General features: G+C 41.9%; 1 protein-coding gene across 2 annotated transcripts in view; it reads left to right on the top strand.

Moving 5' to 3' along the window:
- Positions 1–21076, top strand: part of Sh3kbp1 (SH3 domain containing kinase binding protein 1) — a 330974-nt gene that overhangs the window by 103594 nt on the left and 206304 nt on the right. For both annotated transcript variants that reach the window (XM_028772689.1, XM_028772690.1), the window contains one exon: positions 20676–20799. In XM_028772689.1, coding sequence (XP_028628522.1) covers positions 20676–20799 — 124 coding nt within the window. The remainder of the gene's footprint in view (positions 1–20675; positions 20800–21076) is intronic.

Genomic DNA, 21076 nt, shown 5'->3' with positions numbered 1-21076 from the left:
TATTATGCATTACAGGTGGTGTGTATTTTGTGGATTATATGCTTGACTGTAGTTGGCTGGAAAATTGATAACTGGTACTCCTGTGTGTGATATAAAGGCATTCTGTCTTTTTTTTTCAGGTTCCCCTGTGTTCTAGGTTCAGAGCACATTCCAACTTAAAAACCTTTTCCAGAGTGGGAGAAAGGATTGTAGAAACCAGAGGAGTCAAAGATACCACAAGAAAACTCACAGAATCAATTGCCTGGGCTGATAGGGACTCATAGAGACTGAACCACCAACCAAGGAGCCTGCATGACACTATCCTAGGTCCTCTACACATATGTAACAGTTATGTAGCTTGGTCTTCTTGTGGAACTCCTAACAGTGGGAACAGGGACTGTCTCTGACTGTGTTGCCTGCTTTTGGGACCCTTTTGTTCCTGCTGGGCTATCTAGTCTAGCCTTAATAGGTGGGGAGTTGCCTAGTCTTACTGCAACTTAATATGCCATGGCTGGTTGATATCCACGGGAGGACTTACATTTTCTGAAGAGAATTAGAGGAGGAGTGGATTGGGGGGAGGTGTCCAGAAGTGGGAAAGGACTTGGAGGAGAGGAGGGAGGGGACAACTGTGGTAGGGATGTAGATAGGTAGATAGATAGATAGATAGATAGATAGATAGATAGATAGATGGATAGATAGATAGTTTGATAGATAGATGACAGATAGATAGATAGATAGATAGATAGATAGATAGATAGATAGATGGAAGGACTACTGTGGGGGCAGGGAGAAGGCTGATCTTTAGAGTATGAGGGCAAGTTGAAAGCCTGTTGTACAGCTCAGCCTATCAATTATTTCAGCTTCACAGCATCGGCGGAAAGGAGAGTAACATGAGTAGCGACATTTTCCCTCATTGTTCTGTTCACCTGTTATTTATGGTGAACATCCCAGGGAGGAGAGTTATCAGAGGCTCATTTAAAACACACAGCCCAGCATCCCAGAAGGCCACGTCTGCCTATCTGCCACTGTTCAGAGATGATGAGGCGGGGCTGACAGGAAACTTTTACGTCTATTTTTAAGCTTTGAAGAGAAATTTTATAAATATGAGCTGCTGCTGCTGCTTTAAAAAAAACCCTTTTTACTCTAAAAATAATGTGCTGGGAAAAAGTTTGTGAATTGTTTATTAAAGGGAGAATTAGATGTTCAGCTGAACATGTGTTCTAATAAATAAAAAATAATCAGAGCTGGAGAGATGGCTCAGAGGTTAAGAGCACTGGCTGCTCTTCCAGAGGACCTGGGTTCAATTCCCAGCACCCACGTGGCAGCTCACAGTTGTCTGTAATTCTTGTTCCAGGGGATCTGGCACCCTCACACAGAGGCACATCAAAAGTAAAAAGGAATTATCAAAAATAATTTAAAAAAATCTCCTCATAGCTACTGTCTGAATGCAGATGTGGCTTTTTAGGAAGGACGTCATGTTTGGCATTTTGATGCCAGTGATGAGATGGAAGAGAATTGCATTTTCTCACCTCCTGACCCAATCTTTTCACACTGTCCAAATCCTCATTTCTTTTGACCAAGTTGGCATGTTGTTCCTTTAGGAAGACAGTTCTCATTTCTCCCTGGCAGGAGGAATGGTGCATAGTGTCTGTTCATCCCAGTTTCCCTAGCCACACCTGTCTATCTTTGTCACACTTCATATTATGTAATAACAATTGCTAACATTTACTATATGCCAGGCATTCTGCTAAACTTGGCTCACGTGCTGCATTGTTAGCAGCACATAAGGACTACTGAGAAATTCAGCAGCCAGTACTAGAAGCCACGGGTAGGGCATCTCACTCACCCTTCTTTGAGTGAGAAAATACTATTATTCTAATTCTGATATCAGAATCATTGTAGGCTGAATAATGAATGGTCTTCCAATATGCCCATAGGTAGATCCCCTGGACATGTGAATATGTATGGCAGAAAGGACTTAGCACATGTGCTAAAAGGAAGGATCATAAAACATGATTATAATAAACCATTATACAGATATAATTATAATAAAACATTATAATTGTAGGAGTTCTTCTAAAAGAGAGGAATGTGGTCAAGAAAAGTAAAAAGATAACATTGAATTAGAGCACATTAAAACCTTGTGTGTACATCAATGGACACAATGAACATAGTGAGGTAGTAACCCACGGCATGGGAAAACTCTGATAGATGTTAACATCCAGAAGATGTAAAGAACTCATACAGTTTATTACCACTGCTACCGCCACCACCACCACCACCAGCAACAGCAGCAGCAGCAGCGGTAGCAACAACAACAACAATGAAACCGAATTAAAAGATAGTTCTCTAGCTGATGTGGTGAAATATATCTGTAACTCCAGTAGTTGGGAAGTGGAGGTAGGAGGATTAGGAAGGAGTTCAAGGTCATCCTTGGCTACAAAGCAATGTTGAGGCCTGGCCTACCTGAGATCCTGTCTCAAAAAAAGAGCTAATCCTCTAAACATTGCCAACAAGCATTTGACAAGATGCTCTGTATCACTAACCACACGCTTGAGATAGATACTAAAGGAAGGTAATATGTGTATTCTAATACACACACACACACACACACACACACACACACACACACACACGGGGGGGGGGAGTTAGTTCTGATAAATGCCCTTTAATCTAAGTGGTTCTGATTGATTAGGCTCCTATATTCCAAAACCTGGGTTTTAATATAACTAGGTTGACCATTCAGATACTAGTGTGGCCTATAGCTAGATTGTGTGCAGCTCTGAGAGGGTAGGGCGCAGTGATTATCGCTGGGGAACATACCTTGAATGCATTGTTAAATGGTAGACATTTAGATATAAAGTACTGTGTCTTTATGGGGATACTTGTATATGCACTAGTAAGAGGCTAATGCAGTGTTGTGTCCTTGTAATCCTAGATACTTGTTAGGCTGAGGCAGGAAGATTGCAAGTTTAAGGCTAACCTAGGCAACACAGTAAGCCTCCCCATCCCCAATATCAAAAATCAAAGCAGGGGTTTCTGGGATGAGTTAATGGGTAAAGATACTTATCTTACAAGACTTAGGACCCAAGTTTAGTTCTGGAATCCAGAAAGAGGTGGAAGGAGAGAACTGACTCCACAAAGTTGTCCTCTGACCTGCACATGCGCACTGTGTCTGAGGCACCCCAACATGCACCTCTCCCTCTCTCTCTCTCTCTCTCTCTCTCTCTCTCTCTCTCTCTCTCTCTCCCTCTCTCACACACACACACACACACACACACACACACACCCCAAAAACAGCAACAACAACAAAGAACAAACAAGCTAACCCTGGCATGGTGATGCATTACTATAACCTCTACTTTTGGGAAGCAGAAGCAGAAAGATGGTAAGCTTGAAGGTAGCCTGGGGTAACAAACCAAAGCCACATCTCAAAGTCAAACCAGTACAATGACATCAACACCTAAAACCCAAGGGCCAGGTGTATTGACTCAGTGTCTTTAATCTTAACACTCAGGAGGTTAAGGCATGTGGGTCTCTCTGAGTTTCAGTCTAGCCTGGTCTATGCAGTAATGAGTTCGAGTCCAGGCTGGGTTGTGTAGTAAGTCCCTGACTCAACAACAACAACAGCAACAAGAAAATCAAGTCAAAGTAAATTTAAAAAATTCTCTGCCATCCTTCCCACAAATACAAATACATGTTCTATGTGCACAATTCATTAATGCTTGCCAGGGGAAGAGAAGTGGGACCCCACAGGGAATAGGTGCCTTGCTTTTGGAGCTGTCCTTTACTATTTGACAGTTTACTTTCAGGAACAAGTACACCTTGAAGATGATTAACTTTTTGAGTGATTCTTAGCAACATGTGCATAGATCATAGAACGCTGAAAGACAAGAGTAGCTTGTCCCACCTTTCTGGATTTCCATGTTCCTTCTCTGAGGCAGCCACTCTCCTGTCCTAGCTGTGGCTTCTGGTACCTGCTGCTGTGTTTCTGAGTAAGACATATGCCTTGCTGTCTCTTACATTGCTGATGCTGGCTATCATCTGTGCAGTTTTAGCAGAAGCTGAAGATTTGGTTCATCTCTTTAAATTCCCATCCTCTCTATACTCTCCTAACCTGGATTCTGCTAGATTCTTTCCTCACTATTTTTAATGTAGTACTGTCAATGTCAACTAGGAAACAAGACTATTCTTTTTTTTTCTCTTTTTTGTTTTTGGTTTTTTAAATTAATTTATTTTTTTTTAAATCAAATTGTAATTTTTACTTATTCACACAGGGGTTGTAAACACAAAAAGGCAGGACGTGGGGAAGGGGATGACACTGGAGTGTGGGTGTTCAGGAGGAGTACAGATATCTTTCAGAACAGGGTATTGACTTGGTGAAGGTTCAGGGGACAGGTCACTATGACTCTGCCTATGACTCACTTGTCCTTATCTAAGTTGGTATTGTCTGCCCAGGCTACCTATTTACAAGGTCTGTGACTACTCAGGCTGGTAAATTTCCATGAAAGCTGCCTGTTTACAATAGCTTATAGCCATCTGTTTCAATGTTTTTCCACAGAGACCCAAGACTTTGTGTTAGCATGCATATATGACAGGCCTATTGCTGATTTTAGGCCTATGGCTGATTTTAGGCCTTCAGTGTATAAGCAGGGCTGCCCCTGACATCTCCTCCCTCCTCTAAGTATAGAAGGGCTGTGGCGATTCTAAACTTGCGAAGGTGGGGATAGAGGCCTGACCTCCAGTAATTGAAGGGGACCTTGTAATGGCTCCAGTCCCCCTGTCATTGTCCAGTGAGGCATGAGGGTCATACCCATCCCGATGTCTTTTTCCTGGAGAGGGGATACTTTTGATATCAACCCCTATGCAGTAAGACTTGTCCCTCAGGGAACCTAGAGAGATATTTTTAACTTTTATTTATATTCCCTTGCAGTGCTTAGCCTCGCAGCCTAAGCAAGAATTCAGATCGCCAGTCAGAGGGGGGTTCTGGGTGGCCCCTCTCTGCTTGGTCTAGGGGCGGAAGTCCCCTCTTTTAGGTTGAGTGGAGATGGGTTTTAGGAACACCCTGGATAGAGTGACAACCTCATCTTGAGTCTCGTGGTCCTCCATAGCTAACTTATGATAATGTATCTGAATAGGTTTTGCTACCAAATTATCTATCTGTTGTTTCACAAAGTTAGTCAGCCTGTTTAAGGCCCAGGGACCAAAAGAAATAAGCAAAAATAACCCAATTAATGGTCCCAAGATGGGAGGAAGTAGGGTTGACAACCATGGAGAGGCTGAAAACCAATTCTTGTACCAGCACTCATCTTTCTCTTTCTCTCTCTGTCTTTTCTCAGGGCCTTCTCTGACCTTTTTCATGTTCTCTTTAACCATCCCTGTCTGAAACAAGACTATTGTGTAATTAATTTTCTCATGTAACTTCTAACTTTCTCTAGAGAGAATAACTCTCATATTTGCTGTTGTCTAGGTATTCCCATGCCTTGTTGAACTGAACAGCTTTATAAAATAAAATGCTCTTCATCCAGAAATTGTTCTCCATCTCCTGATTCCTCTCTTTGGGAAGAAATAGCAGATGCACTGAGACCTGTCCAGCTTCTGAGACCTTCTGTTCTGAATTGGCTGCTTTTTAAGGTGTTGTTTGACTGGTAGCCAGGAAACTCCTGTTTTTCTCTCTTATATTGACAGTCTTGGCTATAGCATCCTGCTGTCTTGCTGTATTTACTTGCTTTCATGGACTAACACCCCTCCCATCCCCTGAGACAGAGGGGGGGAGGGGGAGGGAGAGGGAGAGAGAGCAACCACACAGAAGTCGATTTTTGAGATCTTTACAAGACTAATTGTGCTAGGATCCTGCTAGGAAGTTAAAACTATTGCAGTCCACCTCCCTTTTCCTAAGTGGGGTTCTCCCTGTGTTGTGCCTTCTTTCTCATGATCTCATTGTTCTTCACAAATACCTCCATCTCTTGCTGCAACTACGAAAATCAAGGCCCAGAGGTTACCACGTCAGCAATGGCAGAGCCAGAACTTAAAGTCAAGTGTCAGCTGCCAGCTCCAGGCTGCTGCCTTTCTGCACACAGCTGCTCCTTACCAGAGAAATACCAGTGGCAGGCTCCAAGTGCTGAGCTTTGTGCCAAGTGCACAGCCATGGCTGCAGAGGGAGCCCAATTCTAGGTCCCCATTTGTGTCTGGCTCCTGACAATTTCTAGTTCCAGACAGCTACAGCTGCAGTTAACCATGGTTTGCTACAAAACTTTTCCATTCTTGTTGCCTGTGCATATGCATACATGTAGTTGTGTACACAAACACAGATATGATGGAGGGAGACAGGCATTTATAGTTATGTTCTGAGGTTCTTCATGTTTAAAATGTCCTGCCTGATGTGTGTAAGCTCAGGGTAATTGTTTTTATTGCTACTGTATTTGTTTTCAAGTAATATAAGCATCCCTTCTATTCTTTTGGTGATGAGATATGCCTCATTACTTAGGAGTTTGCTGTTGGTACAGTTTAGCATTTAGTCTTTTTGTTAAGTGAAGTTGGGTGACTGAACACACATAGGGTAATTAGATTAACCTACTCCTCCCCTCCCTTACTGAAACAATGGAAAATCCAGTATTGCATTGGCACATACTTTCCTTAGATTAATGATCCTAGAGTCACTGGGTGGAAATTTGCCTGGCTCCCTACAGCTCTGAGAACTGAAAATGCCCAGCTGTCTAAAAGCTTTAACCAGGAAATGAACATGAAATGGCATTGTTTTGTCACAGGATCGAAAGAATGTATTCTCGAGGATTGAGTTATCCTGGATGGAAATGCATGTAAACATTCTTTCCCAAACAGTAAACAGGTGTTTTTATGTTAGTAAAAAAAAAAAAAAATCAAGGATTTACTTACTTGGGAATGGCTTGCAATGCATTGGCTCTCACATTGTGCTGGTCACTGCTCAAAGTTTATGCTACCGTTTTCCTTGTCTCTTCTGTTTCAAGTACCGGTTTATGGAACAAGAGAAGAGCTGATGTGGGAAGCATTTGAGTTATGTGAGCAGAGCATGGTATGACTGCTATAGCACAAGGACTCAGCTATAAGACTCCCTCACCAACTAACTGCCTGTCTGTGTGGCACTTACTTTCTACATCTGTCAAAACCAGACAATAATGGCCCTACTTCTTAGTGATGTTGTGAGCATTGAGTGTGTTATTCCATGTATGCTTTTAGAACAGTACCTTGCTCATAGTATATTCTTGTTTGTTTCACTGTGCATGAGTATGCGCATGAGTGGATGTTTGGGCCAGAGGTCAACATTTGAGTGTCTTTTTCTTTCATTCTCCACTTTGTATTTTGAGACAAGGTGTCTTACAGAATTTGGAAGTCAGCAGTCGGGCTAGATTGCCTGGGCACCAAGCTCCTGATATCCACCCACCTGTGCCTAAACCACAACCAGTATTATACAGTATTATAGATGTACACTACAGCCTTTAGCTTTGTGTGGGGATTACACACACACACACACACACACACACACACACACACACACACACACAGCTGTGCTTTGCTTTTTAACATGGTTGGAGGGAAGTCAAACTCAGGTTTTCATGTTTGCATGGCTAAAAGTTTTCTCAGTTGAGCCATCTTCTTAGCCCCTCATAATTCATTCTTAATAACTGCAAGCATATTCCCTCATCTTTAGAAGACACAAGAAAAACAAAGCGTATGTTCAGTTTTATTTAAATGTACTATTTTCTCCACAATGCCATTTCCCATGGCATTGTGTATCTTTAATCCCAGGATTTAGGAGGCAGAGGCGAGCAGATTGCTGTGAATTCTCAACCAGCCAGGGCTACACAGTATGAGCTTGTCTCAGAAAACCAACCAGCCCCAACAATAGAGCATGAAAGATGATTCAGAACTATTTCTTTCCCTTATGTACTCACAGAGTACCTAAAGGATGGCCATAAGGTCCTATACTTATCATGCAGGCAGCACCTGGGAGAGGGGTTCCGCCACAGGGCCATGGGAACATAGGCTAGCATCATCAAAGCTGTTAAAAGGATAGTAGAAGTGGTTGTTGAACCTTGGCTGATACTTCCTCTTTCCCCTCTCCCCTCCATGCAAGTATTTTATTCTCAAATGTAATACATTAGTTCCTGCATCTGAGATGATGGCTTCAGGGACCAGGTATGATGTTATATGACACATTTCAAAAATTTTCCAGAAGGTAACATTGATTGGGAAAATGTCCACACCTTAATTCAATTTGAATTCATATAATTAATCTTTTGGAACCTAATTAACCAGTCCAAACTGTTTAGCTCTTGGTTCAACTCTGGGCACCAAAGAAACTCTGTTGTATCAGTGATTAAACCCTAGTTAAGGTTTAATATTGGTTCTTTATAGTCATTTTATTTTTTCTTAACTGCTGTTATGCCACTAATTTTACTTACGATTCAGGAATCTTGTGTTGGACCTGGTGTTGAGCACTTATAATCTTTAGCTCTCAGACATTTGAGGCAGGAGGCTTCCAAGTTGAAGGCCAGAATGATCTTAGTATCCAGTCCCATTTCAAAGCAAATTATCTTGAATATTTTTGTTATACTTCTGAGAAAACAACTGACTATCAGACCTATTGTAATTTTTCTCATAGTTCAGTTTTCACATCTCTCCTTTCTGAGGAAATGTGTGGACTGGAGAACTTTGTCTAAATCTGTGTATACGTTATCATTACTGTTGACACTATGGGTAGTTGCTGTGTACCAGGAGCACTGGAAAGCTGGAGCAAGGGGTGGAGCGTACATGTAGATGGCATGTCTAGCATACATGAAGCTCCCACTTTGATCCATCCATGCCCCTGAGGATGGAGAGTGGGAATCAAAACCAACTGACCAACCAACCAATCAACCAAAAAGGAAACAACAGATCTAGAGTCATAATGATTAGCCAAACTTATCAAGGGATGGTTTAATTTTATCTCCAGAAAAGAAAAAAAAGAGGTAACATTCAGTAGCTTGGATGAGAAATAGTAACCCTGCTTTAGTTATCTGATTTTTCTGTTGATGACACGGATAGCTAGGGGCTGGAAAGAGGATGGCCTAGTCAGTAAAGTGCCTGTTCTGCAAGTGTTAGGACCTGAGTTCCTAACGAAGCTGGAACAGGGCCCACATCTATAATTCTTGTACTGGATGGAGTGGAAACAGGCAGATCTGTAGAGCTCATTGGTCAGCCAGCCTCACCAATAAGTACACCATGGGGTTAGTAAGAGAGCCTGTCTCATAAATTAAGGGAGAGAGCAATAGAAACTCAATGTTTACTTCTAGTCTATGCACAGATACACACAGACACACACCAGAATAACTAGAACATGGCGCCAGTTAAAGAGTACAGAAATATATGCTTTATCTGTCTCTTGGCTTCCTTGTTTCCATCCCTAGAGGAAGCCTTGGTTATCAGTTTACTTTATGTGAGTTTTGTATTACACATTAATGTGTGGGCCCCAATTTATCTAAATGCCAGAGTGTATTCTTATGCTTCTTGACCTAGCACTGTGTCTTGATGTGCTTCCTTATTGACAAATACAAGCAGGCCACACTCCTGGAGAAAATTGTACGGTAAGATTTCATAGTCACAACCTGTCTACTGCCATATAGTTATGTTCCTTGAATCTTTTGCTGCTTTAAATGACGTTGTATCAGGTAATCTTGTACACATGTCATTTTGCACATGTGAAAGTATATTTGTAGTTTAAACCCTTCCAAGTGGAAATACCATGTCAAAAGTCATAGGCATTTAGATGTTTGATAGATAATTACCACACTGCTTCCCACAGAAGTTCTGATGACTTATATACTAATTTATGTTCTCATTGAGAAGTATGAAAGACACTCCTTTTCTGTTCTCTTGCCAACAGACTATTGTCAATTCTTTGGTAGGTGCCTATCTCATAGATAAAAATATCTCGTTGTTACTAAAATTATGTCTATCCTTGTCTAGACTGTCAACTTCTGGAGAGGTTTGTACTTGCAGTTTCCCAAATCCCCAGTTCTTTAAGGGAATACCAGCTGTGTGCTAGTCACTGAGATGCATGCTATGCAAACAGCCAGTATCCTCAGAATGGCAGAGTATAGTGTGAAGATGTGTAAACATTATTGTAATGGCAGTAGGTAGGGGCTACAATTGTAGGTGTGAGAAAATAGCAAGAACAATAGTGAGTCCTCCTGGGCATTGAACGCTCTTCAGACAGTGTTGACTGCATGCCAGTGTGATCTACATTTCTCTTAGGAGTACAATTAAGCATCTTTTGATATGTTTGAGTCATTTGACCCCCAGCACAAAGGGCTGTTCTTTACTATTTTGTTGGATTATTCATCTGTTTTGCTACTACTTTGAAGAAGGACTTCTCTTTATGTACCAGGTAATATTCACCAGTTTGTCTTTTGCCTTAGTTGATGAACTTTCTGTTGTTTATGTTTGCTGTGTTGTGTTTACAGTTTTCAACCCTTTGTTTTGTGGGATCTGGATTCTGTAGCAGAGTGTCAAATTGCCTTCCCTAGTTTGAATTATAAAACAATTCCCTTCATGTTCTCTTTTAGTGCTTTTAAGATGTGTTTTTAAGAATGAATAGATCCATGGTCACAGTTGAAGAAAGAATTATTATTTGCTTTCATATTACCTTGTTATCACTGAGTAAAATTTGCATCTTGTCAGGTGAGGTACTGAAGATGCTTCAGTGAATTCTAGTTATGTCTCAGTGTAGATCACATAGATTTCATGTTTTCTCAGGTTTGGAGATGAACTTAGCCATCTTTACCGTCTGGGGATGGTTGTTATACCCATAACACTATAGTTAATTGGCTATTCTTTTGATAAGTATTCATTAAGAGCCTTCTTCAACATGTCCAAACACTTGGTTGGTATTGACACTGTTTGATACAGTGGTAATCATCCTATATGTCTGCCAGGTTGTGGGCAAACATAAAGATACTGGCTGTCACATGGGTCGTTGTGGTATACATCATGGAACAGTGTTCTCTCTTCATGACACAAGAGCAGCCCTTTGCATCTTTGTCCAGTATCTAGCACTGTCCCTCCTTTTGATGACATTCATTCCCATCCTGTAGGAAAAGAGATTCTCTGATCTTGTCATTTTCCTGTCCAGGTTAATTTGGGGGAGATAATACTGTAAATATATAACATCACAAAGACCCAGTTGAAGATTGACACAGAAACATGATAGTAGGTATTCCTGCTGCATCAAAACGTCTTTCCTTGTTAGCTTTAAGCTGAAAATGAAATTGGTGCATTTATAATTACATGTCAAAGTGCATCTCTGAGTGGCAGCATATTTTGTAAATATGAGAAAGCTGTTGTGGGATGAAACATTATTATGTAATTTTTAGGAGAAATGTTGAAATGTTTCTAACAAATAACAAATACCAATGTGTCCACTATCCTGTCATATCAAACACTCATATTTTGTTATATTTACTTATGTATGTGTATCTACAGATACATATGTATGCACATATATTTCTCTAATGAAACCTGTGTATTTCCTAGGTTTGATAGAATAACTCTTCCTTTTGTTTCCTCCCCCCAACCCACAGTTTTTCTTTTTTTAAAAAAGAAACACTCTAATCCAGCTGAAGCTTTCCAAGTCTTATTGCTTTTGCTCTTGAGAGTCCTTGCTGTGTCTCCCCAGGTGTGCTGACACAACCAGCATTTGATGAGGGAAGTCACATGCTGGGAAAACAGTCTCTGCATGCAAGGAACACAGTTACAGGATGGCCTCCTCAGACTTTGGTGTGGAGGAGAAAGCCACGTGGTAGGGAGCAGGGTGCTATTTCTAGGATTCTCTAGCTGGTTAAAGTTCTCTTGGTTAGTGTATTTGGTGTCATGGTTTGTTTTTAGTGAATTCTTTCTACCTCCATCCAGTAAGTAATTCTGAGATGTGGTTTCCACAAACTAATGCAGTGTGTGTTGGGAGTGGTGCACACAGCTGTGATCCCACTTCCATGTCTGACTCAATAGGAAACTTTTCCTTCAGGAAGCAATACATAGAATTGAAGGAAGATGACCAGGGATGCCTGTTTCCCTCATTATCTGTCAACTCTGAGCACTGGGGACCCTTCCTAACCCGGTGTATCCCTCCCATTCCACAGGGAAGTCCCAGGACACACATTCTGAGCCAGTCAGTGGGATGCTGAGCTCCTGAGCACCCCCTGGTGTCCGTGGCACCAGCTTGCTCTGTTTGCATCTATTACTGGCAACCAGAGAGAAGGAAATCTTATAAGCTAGAGGGACAGACAGTAGCTGGGGTGGAGGGTGAGGATCTATTCAGCTGATTGTGTAAATAAGATGAGACACGTCTTGGCTCACTCACTCAATATGCTGCATCTGGCTTAGTGTGACCATCCATTACTTTAATGTTCATCTCAGAAAGCTTTGCACCTTCAGAGAGGAGCATTAAAATATGCAAGTACTTACTTGTCATGGTTTTGGTCTTCTAAGACAAAATATTAGCATGTTTAGAATGAAAGATTATCTTCTTCTGGGTTGAGTGCTCACGTTCTTTTTCTATTGAAATAACCTACAGTAAAGTACAGAGGCTTTAGAAGTGAAGTTCAGTGAATTGTTTAGTATTTATATGTCCCCATAGCTCGCTATCGCCCAAACCAAATTACAGAACCTTTTCATCCTCCCAACAGGCTGTTCTTGCCTCTTCTCCTCTTCCTCCCCTACCCTGTAGGAACCTCTCCAAAGGTGACCACTGTTTTAAGATCTTTCAACTAGTGATTAGTTTTGTTTGTTGGTGGACCATAATGAAATGTTACAGTATGCAATATTTTGTGTCTGGTTTCTTACACTCAGCATTATTACTGTGAGGTTCATTTGCAGTATTGTGTGTAGGGTGTGTGTGTGTGTGTGGAAGCGTATGTGTATGTGTGTGAGTGCAGGCATCAGGCATGTGGGTGGGGTTAGAGGAAGATTTTGGGGGTATTCTACCGTATTACTTCCTATCTTGATTCCCTGGAAACAGGACCGTTCACTGAGTCTGCAGCTAGGTTGGTGACTAGCAGACCCCAGTAATTCTCCTGTTCCCATCCCATCCCACCACCATTCTGGGCTTCCAGGCCCACACACTCACACCCAACTTTGTCTGTTAGTGCTGTAGATTGTAACTCAGACCCTCATGCTTGTGCAAAAAAAATGCTCTTACCCACTGAGCCATCTTTCCAGCACCAGTGCAGTTTTTAAAACAGCACTTAACTATTTAATAATGACAGCAAATAATATTTTGCACAGTAGTCCTCAATCCATTAATTTTCCTCAAGATACCCCTCTGATGACACTTTTAGCATTAGACAACTTTTGCAGATGGTGAAAGGGCTGCTTTGAGATTTGAAGCATTGCTTCCAAGGTCCTGCTCCTGATCAGTGGTGCCAGGACTACTTCTAGCTTTCTGGCTCAGAGCATTCAATCTCTTTGGTCATCATGAAGCCCGTGCCCTACCCTCTCTCGTGGATAGTAGAAGACACAATGAGAGAATGAAAAGGACGAGAAGGGGGAGAGACTTCCCCCAGAATTTGCCTTTGGTTGGTGTTTGACCATGTAGTGTTTTGGTTGAAGACCAAACAATTTAAAGAGTCAAGCTAGTAACCCTGAGTACTCTGTCGTGGATGGAAGAGAAAAGGAGAACTAACTAGGCAGCCAGCCACATCCAGGCGGTTCCACTTATTGGAAAGTAGACTATTCATTCTGGTTCAGCACCCAGTTGCATACAGATTATGTGTTGGCTCAACAAGGTTGCTCTCTGCAGGCCCCTAAATATGTCACAGAAAAGATTTTCACTATATTAACACGGTTGGGGCTGTTTATTCTCTGAATATGGGTCAGCCATTTCAGCTCTGCAAAAGAGCCCAATGCCTCTGGGGAGCAGTGACAATCTGGGAAGTTCTCTGTTTCCTTCTCTTGGGCATGCCTCAGAGGCATAGCTCAAACATTATTATGGCACTATTGTTGTCTTGTTGATGGCCTTAGTTTTACTCTATGTGTCACATTTCCATTGTTAGGTGTTTTCACTAAGGTTTCTATTACTGTGACCAAACATCATGACCAAAAAGCAAGTTGGGGAGTAAAGGGTATATTCTGCTTACACTTCCACATTGCTGTTCATCATCAAAGGAAGTCAGGACTGGAACTCATGGAGGGCAGGATCCTGGAGTTAGGAACTGATGCAGAGACTATGGAGGAGTGCTGTTTACTAGCTTGTTCTCCATGGCTTGCTCAGCCTGCTTTCTTATAGAACCCAGGATCACCAGCCCAGGGATAGCATCACCCACAATGGGCTGGATCCTACCCCGCTGATCACTAATTAAGAAAATGTCTTACAGCCAGATCTTATGGAGGTATTTTCTCAATTAAAATTTCTTCCTTTCAGATAACTCTAGCTTTTGTGTGTTGAGGAAAGCAGGGACATGGAGGTAGGAGTTGATGCAGAGACCATGGAGGGGTGCTGCTTACTGGCTTGCTCCCTGTGGCTTGCTCAGCCTGCTTTCTTATAGAACCCAGGACTACCAGCTCAAGGATGGTAACACCCACAATGGGCTGGGCCCTCCCCCACTCATCACTAATTGAGGAAAAGCCTTACAGCTGGAGCTCATGAAGGCATTTTCTCAACTGAGGCTTCTTCCTCTCTGATGATTCTGGCTTGTGTCAAGTTAACACACAAAACCAGCCAGTACATTAAGGCACTGGATTTGAGCTGAAGAGAATCTGGGTTTCTTTTCTACCTAAAGAGGGTTGATCATAGCCCCTATCTCTTGTACTGCATTTAAGTGGTACTGTAATGGCTAATTTATACATGATGGTATGTGCATGTAAATCTCCACAAGCCTTTGTAGTTCACAGTTCTACACCAGGGTGTAGCCTCTAACTCTGAGACACTAGTAACTAGCATTTTAACAAGCGGGCTTAATTATCGCAAAGCTGAGACTGAGGATGGGAGACTATGAACACCCAGTCTGGGGGAAATCGAGCATCCTGCAAACTTGGCTCAGAACCTCGGAGAGCTCCAGGTGTGGCTCCTCCATCTGGCAGGCAGGAGTTGCTTTAGTGCCAAGTGTACCATCCTATTCAGGAAGGAGTTCTTTCATGTGCATGATAAAGGACTTGGTAGATTTGAGCCTAGGTAATCTTGGGTTTATGTGTAGAGGTACAGTGAATCCTTTAAGCATGCAGAGAAGCTTCAGTCATCTCTAGAGCCTCAGGCAGAATGCTTCAAGTGCCCTCCCTATAGTCATGGCATTAGCTCTTTGAGGGAGGCCATAGGTGTCAGGGTATATCTAGTCTGTGTCCACAGATGACTCCTCTTTGTACCTTTGTGCCTTGGTCTACTCTTGCATCCTGTGTCTCAAAAGGAGCAAATGGAAATGTATCTATAAAAGATCTTCACAAGTATAAAGTTGTGTTACTGGGACCTTCCTTCATCATCTGTTTTTAAACGATCCCAATAGGCACCTGTGATGTCAGAATTCAATTCAGGTACAATATGGGCCAACTTGCATTTGCATGGTAATTGGTGCTGTGGGGGCAGAATGCACACTATGCATTTCTAGCTAGAAACAGCCTTGGAGACTTGCAGCTTGCTGTGACTTAACATTTTTTTCAATGAAAAAGTTAGGCCTGTGGTCTCTTTGAAGCAACTAGAGATTTCAGAAGAATGATGCATCTGACATTTGTTTTAGACATACCCCTGGTTGTGTTGTGGAGACTAAATTGGGAGGGGAGAGACTGGAGGTAGGCGAACATGTAACTGAAGCAGAGCTCAGAGACGTGTGGCTGAAAGATGACCTTTGAGGCTAGTCAATTGGAGTTCTAATTCTTCTCATTTACTTAGTTCTCTGGGTGTATTATTCGGTGACTGGGACTTGTGTACAGCTGAGACACTGCTAACTAGGTACAACCTCTAGGGTGGGCTTTGGCACTTTGTGAGCAGTCATATCAAATCTGTCATTTTAACTTTAGCATACAACTGGTGGTGCTGATAACATTCACAATGCCATACAACAACTAACACTATTCACAAAGTTCTGGACAAGAGGTCTATGAATATTAAATAATGATTTCCCATTTCCTTTCCCCTACTCCAAGGTAACCTCTAACAGAATTCCTGAATGTTCACAGATTAAAGATCTCATAGAATTGAAATCATGTATTTATCCTTTTGTATCTGGCATATTTTACTTAGCATGTTTTATGTTCATCTGTGTTGCATTGTATATCAGAATTTCATTTTTTAAGGCTGAGTACTATTCCATTGTATAGATGTACAACAGCCTGCATATCCATTTATCTGTTCATGACCCTTGAGTTTCTTCCTTATTTTGGCTATTATAAATAATGCTGTGGTAAGCATTGCCACATGCCTATCTGCCTTCATCCCTGCTTTCTGTTTTTTTTTTTTTTTTTTTTTTTGTATATCCCTAAGAGTAGAATTGTTGGGTTCTGTGGTAGCCTCTGTTTAACTTTGGGGAACTACTACAGCATCTTCCACCATTCTACATTTTCTTCAACCACGCAGAAGGGCTTCATTTCCTCCAAATCCTTGTCAGTTCCTGTTGTCTCTTTCTCTCCTTCTCTTTCTCCCCTTCCTCCTCTCCTTCAATGCAAGATGTCTTAGCAATTTGAAGGAGTACTTTATTGTGGATTTGATTTCCATTTCCCTAATGATTGAGCATCTTGTCACAAGTGTATTGGCCATTTGTACTTTTCCTTTGAAGAATATGTAAGACTTTTTTTTTTAATCTTTGTTTTCAAGACAATAGAGGAACAATGGAGAGAAACAGAGAGAGGAAGTGGTCAAGCCAGACTGGGAGACTGGTTAGATAGGGGACAAATGCTGACTTTTTCAGCCTGGGTAAGTGGACAGATAATGGGATGCCAAATAGGGTAGACCTCCTCCCCTATAAGAGGTGGTGCTTAGAGGAGGGTATTGTCCTTCCATGGGCTGCACTGAGCCAAGTCATTGTTCAGGTTAGGAGCTCACAGAGTTCGATGCCTTACTAGCTACTCAACTGTTTTGTTTTTGTTTGTTTTGTTTTGTTCTTCTGTAAAAATGAGTATCTTCTACCTAAGAAACAACTTAAGAACTTTAGTCAAATATGAACAAGCATGGAGTAGGGGCAGGCAGGTGTGGTGTGTCTTGGCAAGCTTCTAGTTCTATCTTTCTGTTCCACTTGCTTCTGATAGGTTGGTCCTTCACAACCAGGCTTCATGTTATGCTGCCCTACAACAATGGGACCTGTGCACCATTGAGAACCATAGCTTCTGAGACTTCTACTGATCATTTTAGCACCACAATCTTTGTTTTCCTTGTCACCTCCCCCCAGATATGCCATTGACAGAGGGGTAATATTGCTACCATGATCCCCTGAATATCTTGGAATTCCTCCATGTCGAAGGTGGATGGTTGTTGTTAGCAACCATTAGAGAAATAAGTACATTTGATGGCTTGTTCTCTTGTCTTCAAGAGCCATAGCCGGCTGGCAGCCATCATGTGGCTTAGGCAGACAGTGTTTGCAGATTGTCCCCTGATGCCATCTGCCTGTGAGGCTACAGGAAACCCTAGCAACTGCTGCTGTAGCAGGTGCTGGGGGCTGCTAAGATGGGCGTCCTTGTACACACACACACACACACACACACACTCACACACACTCACACACACACACACACTCACACACACTCACACACGTACACACACATGCACACAAGCACACATGAGAAGTTTTGTGTGATATGCAGAGGCACTGCTGTTGGTGTGGGGCTGAGCTCTGCCTCCTTAGGGCTCAGGAATGTCAGCCTAAGCTCTCAGCCCAGCAGAGCCCTAGCCCAGTTGCTGGTTTCTGGTGGGGCCCTGGTAAAGAATCAACAGAGGACGAGGTTATTGTGAAGGAAGGTAGTGATTGGCTTAGGGGCAGAGGCAATGTTTTGACAAGCATTGTTTTCTTTTTGCCTCAGTCTTCTGATTCATTTTGTCAAGGGGACCAACATAAGTTCTTAGCCTGCTGTTTTGAAAGCACACACGCCTTATCTGAATCTTTCCTGCCATTCAGCCATGCTTCAGGTCTAGCCCCCTCAGCTTTAGTTTTGTACCTAAGTTAGTATGATCATGGGCTCAGACAAGTGTAAAAATGCCTTGCTAGATTTGGGGCTATTAATGATTTTGCAAAGAATTATCTAAGTTATTAAAACAATATAAAATATATGTCGAGTATTCCTTACCCAAAGTACTTGAGACTAGAACCATTTCAGTTTTAGGATTAGAGGGGAGGTCTTTGCATATACCTAATGAGATACAATACAGTTAAGTTCCAAATCTAAAACACAAAAATAATTTATGTTTCTTATATACACATGGGCTGAGAACAATTTGATACATGATTTTCAGTACACCTCTGGTTTTATCTGTAACCTATCACATGGGGTCAGGTGTGGAAATTTCCACTTGTGGCATCATGTCAATGCTCAGAAATCTTTGCATTTGGAGCAGTTCTTGTTTTATGAAAGGAACATTCAGCTTGTGACTATATTATGCATCAGGTTTAAAAGATTCAGATTTCTCTCTCTCTCTCTCTCTCTCTCTCTCTCTCCCCCCTACACAACACACACACACACAAAGAGACGGGGGCTCTATCATTCTGTTTTATTCCTTTAAAAATAAGTCTTTTTGTGAAATTTTTATGTACATTTGATGTTTGACCTATGTGTAGGTCTCTGTGAGGGTGGCCAGATCCTCTGGAACTAGAATTATAGACAGTTGCGAGCTGCCATGTAGATTCTGGGAATTGAACCTGGATCCACTGGAAGAACAGACAATATTCTTAACCACTGAGCCATCTCTCCAGTCTCCTTTTTATTCCTTTGATCTCTTATTGAACCTGATGCTGGGCTGGTAGCTAGCCAGTCCCATCAATTGCCTTGTCTCTTCCCCAACCCCTAATGTGTTGTTGGAGTTACTAGCACACATGCATCAATGCCCGACTTTTTACATGGGTTCTGTGGATTCTGTCTCAGCTTTTCATGCAAGCACTCTTACTCATTGAGCCATTGCCTCAGCCCAAATATCCAGATTATTAAAATTGCATCTATCGATTGATTATATGGAGGTCAGAGGGCAACTTTCTGGAGTTGGTTCTCTCCTTTACCTTGTGTGTCCTAGGAATTGAACTCAGGTCACTTAACAAGTTCCTGAGCCATCTTTCTGGCCAAGAGCCAGATCTTGAATGAGTTTGGTAAGAGTCCACCTAGATGAAAGTCAGCAGACATTTGCTATTAAAGGTCAGATATTTCAGGCTTCGTCTCTGAAACAACTTCTCAACTCTGAAATTAGAACATTGAACTTGCCATACAAAATACACAGGAATGCATTTGTGTTATAATGAAATTTTATTTACAAATTAAAGTGGTGGGCTGGAGTTTGCTGACCTAAAACGATAGTCATTTTTTTAATTTTACTGGTTATTTTATTTATTTGCATTTTAAATGTTATCCCTCTTCCCAGTTTCTCCTCCACAAACCCCCTATCCCCTCCCCCTGCCTCTATGAGGGTGCTCCCTCACCTGCCTACCCACTCCCATCTCAGCACCCTAGCATTCCCCTACACTGGGTCATCAAGGGGCTCCCCTCCCATTGATGCCAGATAAGGCCATCCACTGCTACATATGTGGCTGGAGCCATGGGTCCCTCCATGTGTACTCTTTGGTTGGTGGTTTAGTCTCTGGGAGCTCTGGGAGCTGGTTGGTTGATACTGTTGTTCTTCCTATGGGGTTGCAAACCTTCATCTCCTTTTTAGTCATTCCCCTAACTCCTCCATTGGAGACCCTGAGCTCAGTCCAATGGATGACTGTGTACATCCGTATCTGTATTGATCAGGCTCTGGCAGAGCCTCTCAGGGAACAGCTATACCAGGCTCTTGAGAAAATAATTTCAGGAAGCAGAGGGAGCAAGGGATCTGGGAGAGAGAGAGGAGGGGGAGGGAAAATGGGGGGCTAGTTCAGATAGGGAAGAGATGGGGGAGAAGTACAGAGGGTCAGGAATTTGAAAGGAGGTGTGTAGCAGTGGGGGAAGGGGAACTGGGAGTAGCTGATAGTCATTATTTTATCTGTCATTTAGTTCTTATCCTCCCCCTCCCTCTATGCCCCTCTCTAGTCTGGAATTAAAAAGCTTGAGGAACTTAAAGACTACAAATGCATTTAAATTATCTTTTGAGTTTAGTATAATTATACTATACTTATAGTGTGGTGATGGTTTGTGGATGTAGCTTCGCTAAACCTTTGTTGAGAAGAATAGAAATCAGAGCTTTTGAAGTAGGGCATGTGCTTGGTTGAAGCTTGACATAGTTGAAAAAAAGAAGCCATAATTTAGAGTTATATGGTGGTATTCACATTTCAGCCGTTCTCTTGATGTTCACATGGAATGGCTCCAGTTGTATAAGGCAACCTTACTATACTAGGCATTATTGCACTTGATAGGACTAGGTGTTTCTTTAACAAATATAAGAAGGAAATTACAGAAATTCAGGCAATGGTGTATGTCAAATGTTATGTTGTGGTTATGTGGCATTATTGTGGTTTATTTCCAGAGATAAAGAGGCACCCTAAAACTTCAACCTATCAATACTTTTTTCCCTTTCTATGTCTTCACAGGAAATAAAGAAAGATATGAAGAAAGACCTTCTCTCTAACAAAGCTCCAGAGAAGCCCATGCATGATGTATCCAGTGGAAACTCTTTGCTTTCTTCTGAAACCATTTTAAGAACCAATAAACGAGGTATGGCAAAGTGGGAGATCTTTCTCTTTACACATGGGCACATTTGGAAACCCTTGTATGCATAATGTCAAATTGAGCATTACTAAAAAGCTGAGGAATTTGTCTTCCTGGTTTTCAGTATAAAATTTGCACACACACGCACGCACACACACACACACACACACATAGACAGACACACACACACACACACACACACACGAGTAGTAAAAGAGTTTTTTTTTTTTTCAGAAGAAAATTGAGCAAACTTGTAAATGCTTTTTCTAAGGGTTTAGCTTCA

The sequence above is a fragment of the Grammomys surdaster genome, unplaced genomic scaffold (assembly GCF_004785775.1).
Source record: "Grammomys surdaster isolate TR1022 unplaced genomic scaffold, NIH_TR_1.0 217, whole genome shotgun sequence".
NCBI lineage: Eukaryota > Metazoa > Chordata > Mammalia > Rodentia > Muridae > Grammomys > Grammomys surdaster.
The sequence above is the reverse complement of the archived record's forward strand: the minus strand, read 5'-3'. Positions and strand labels throughout refer to the sequence as shown.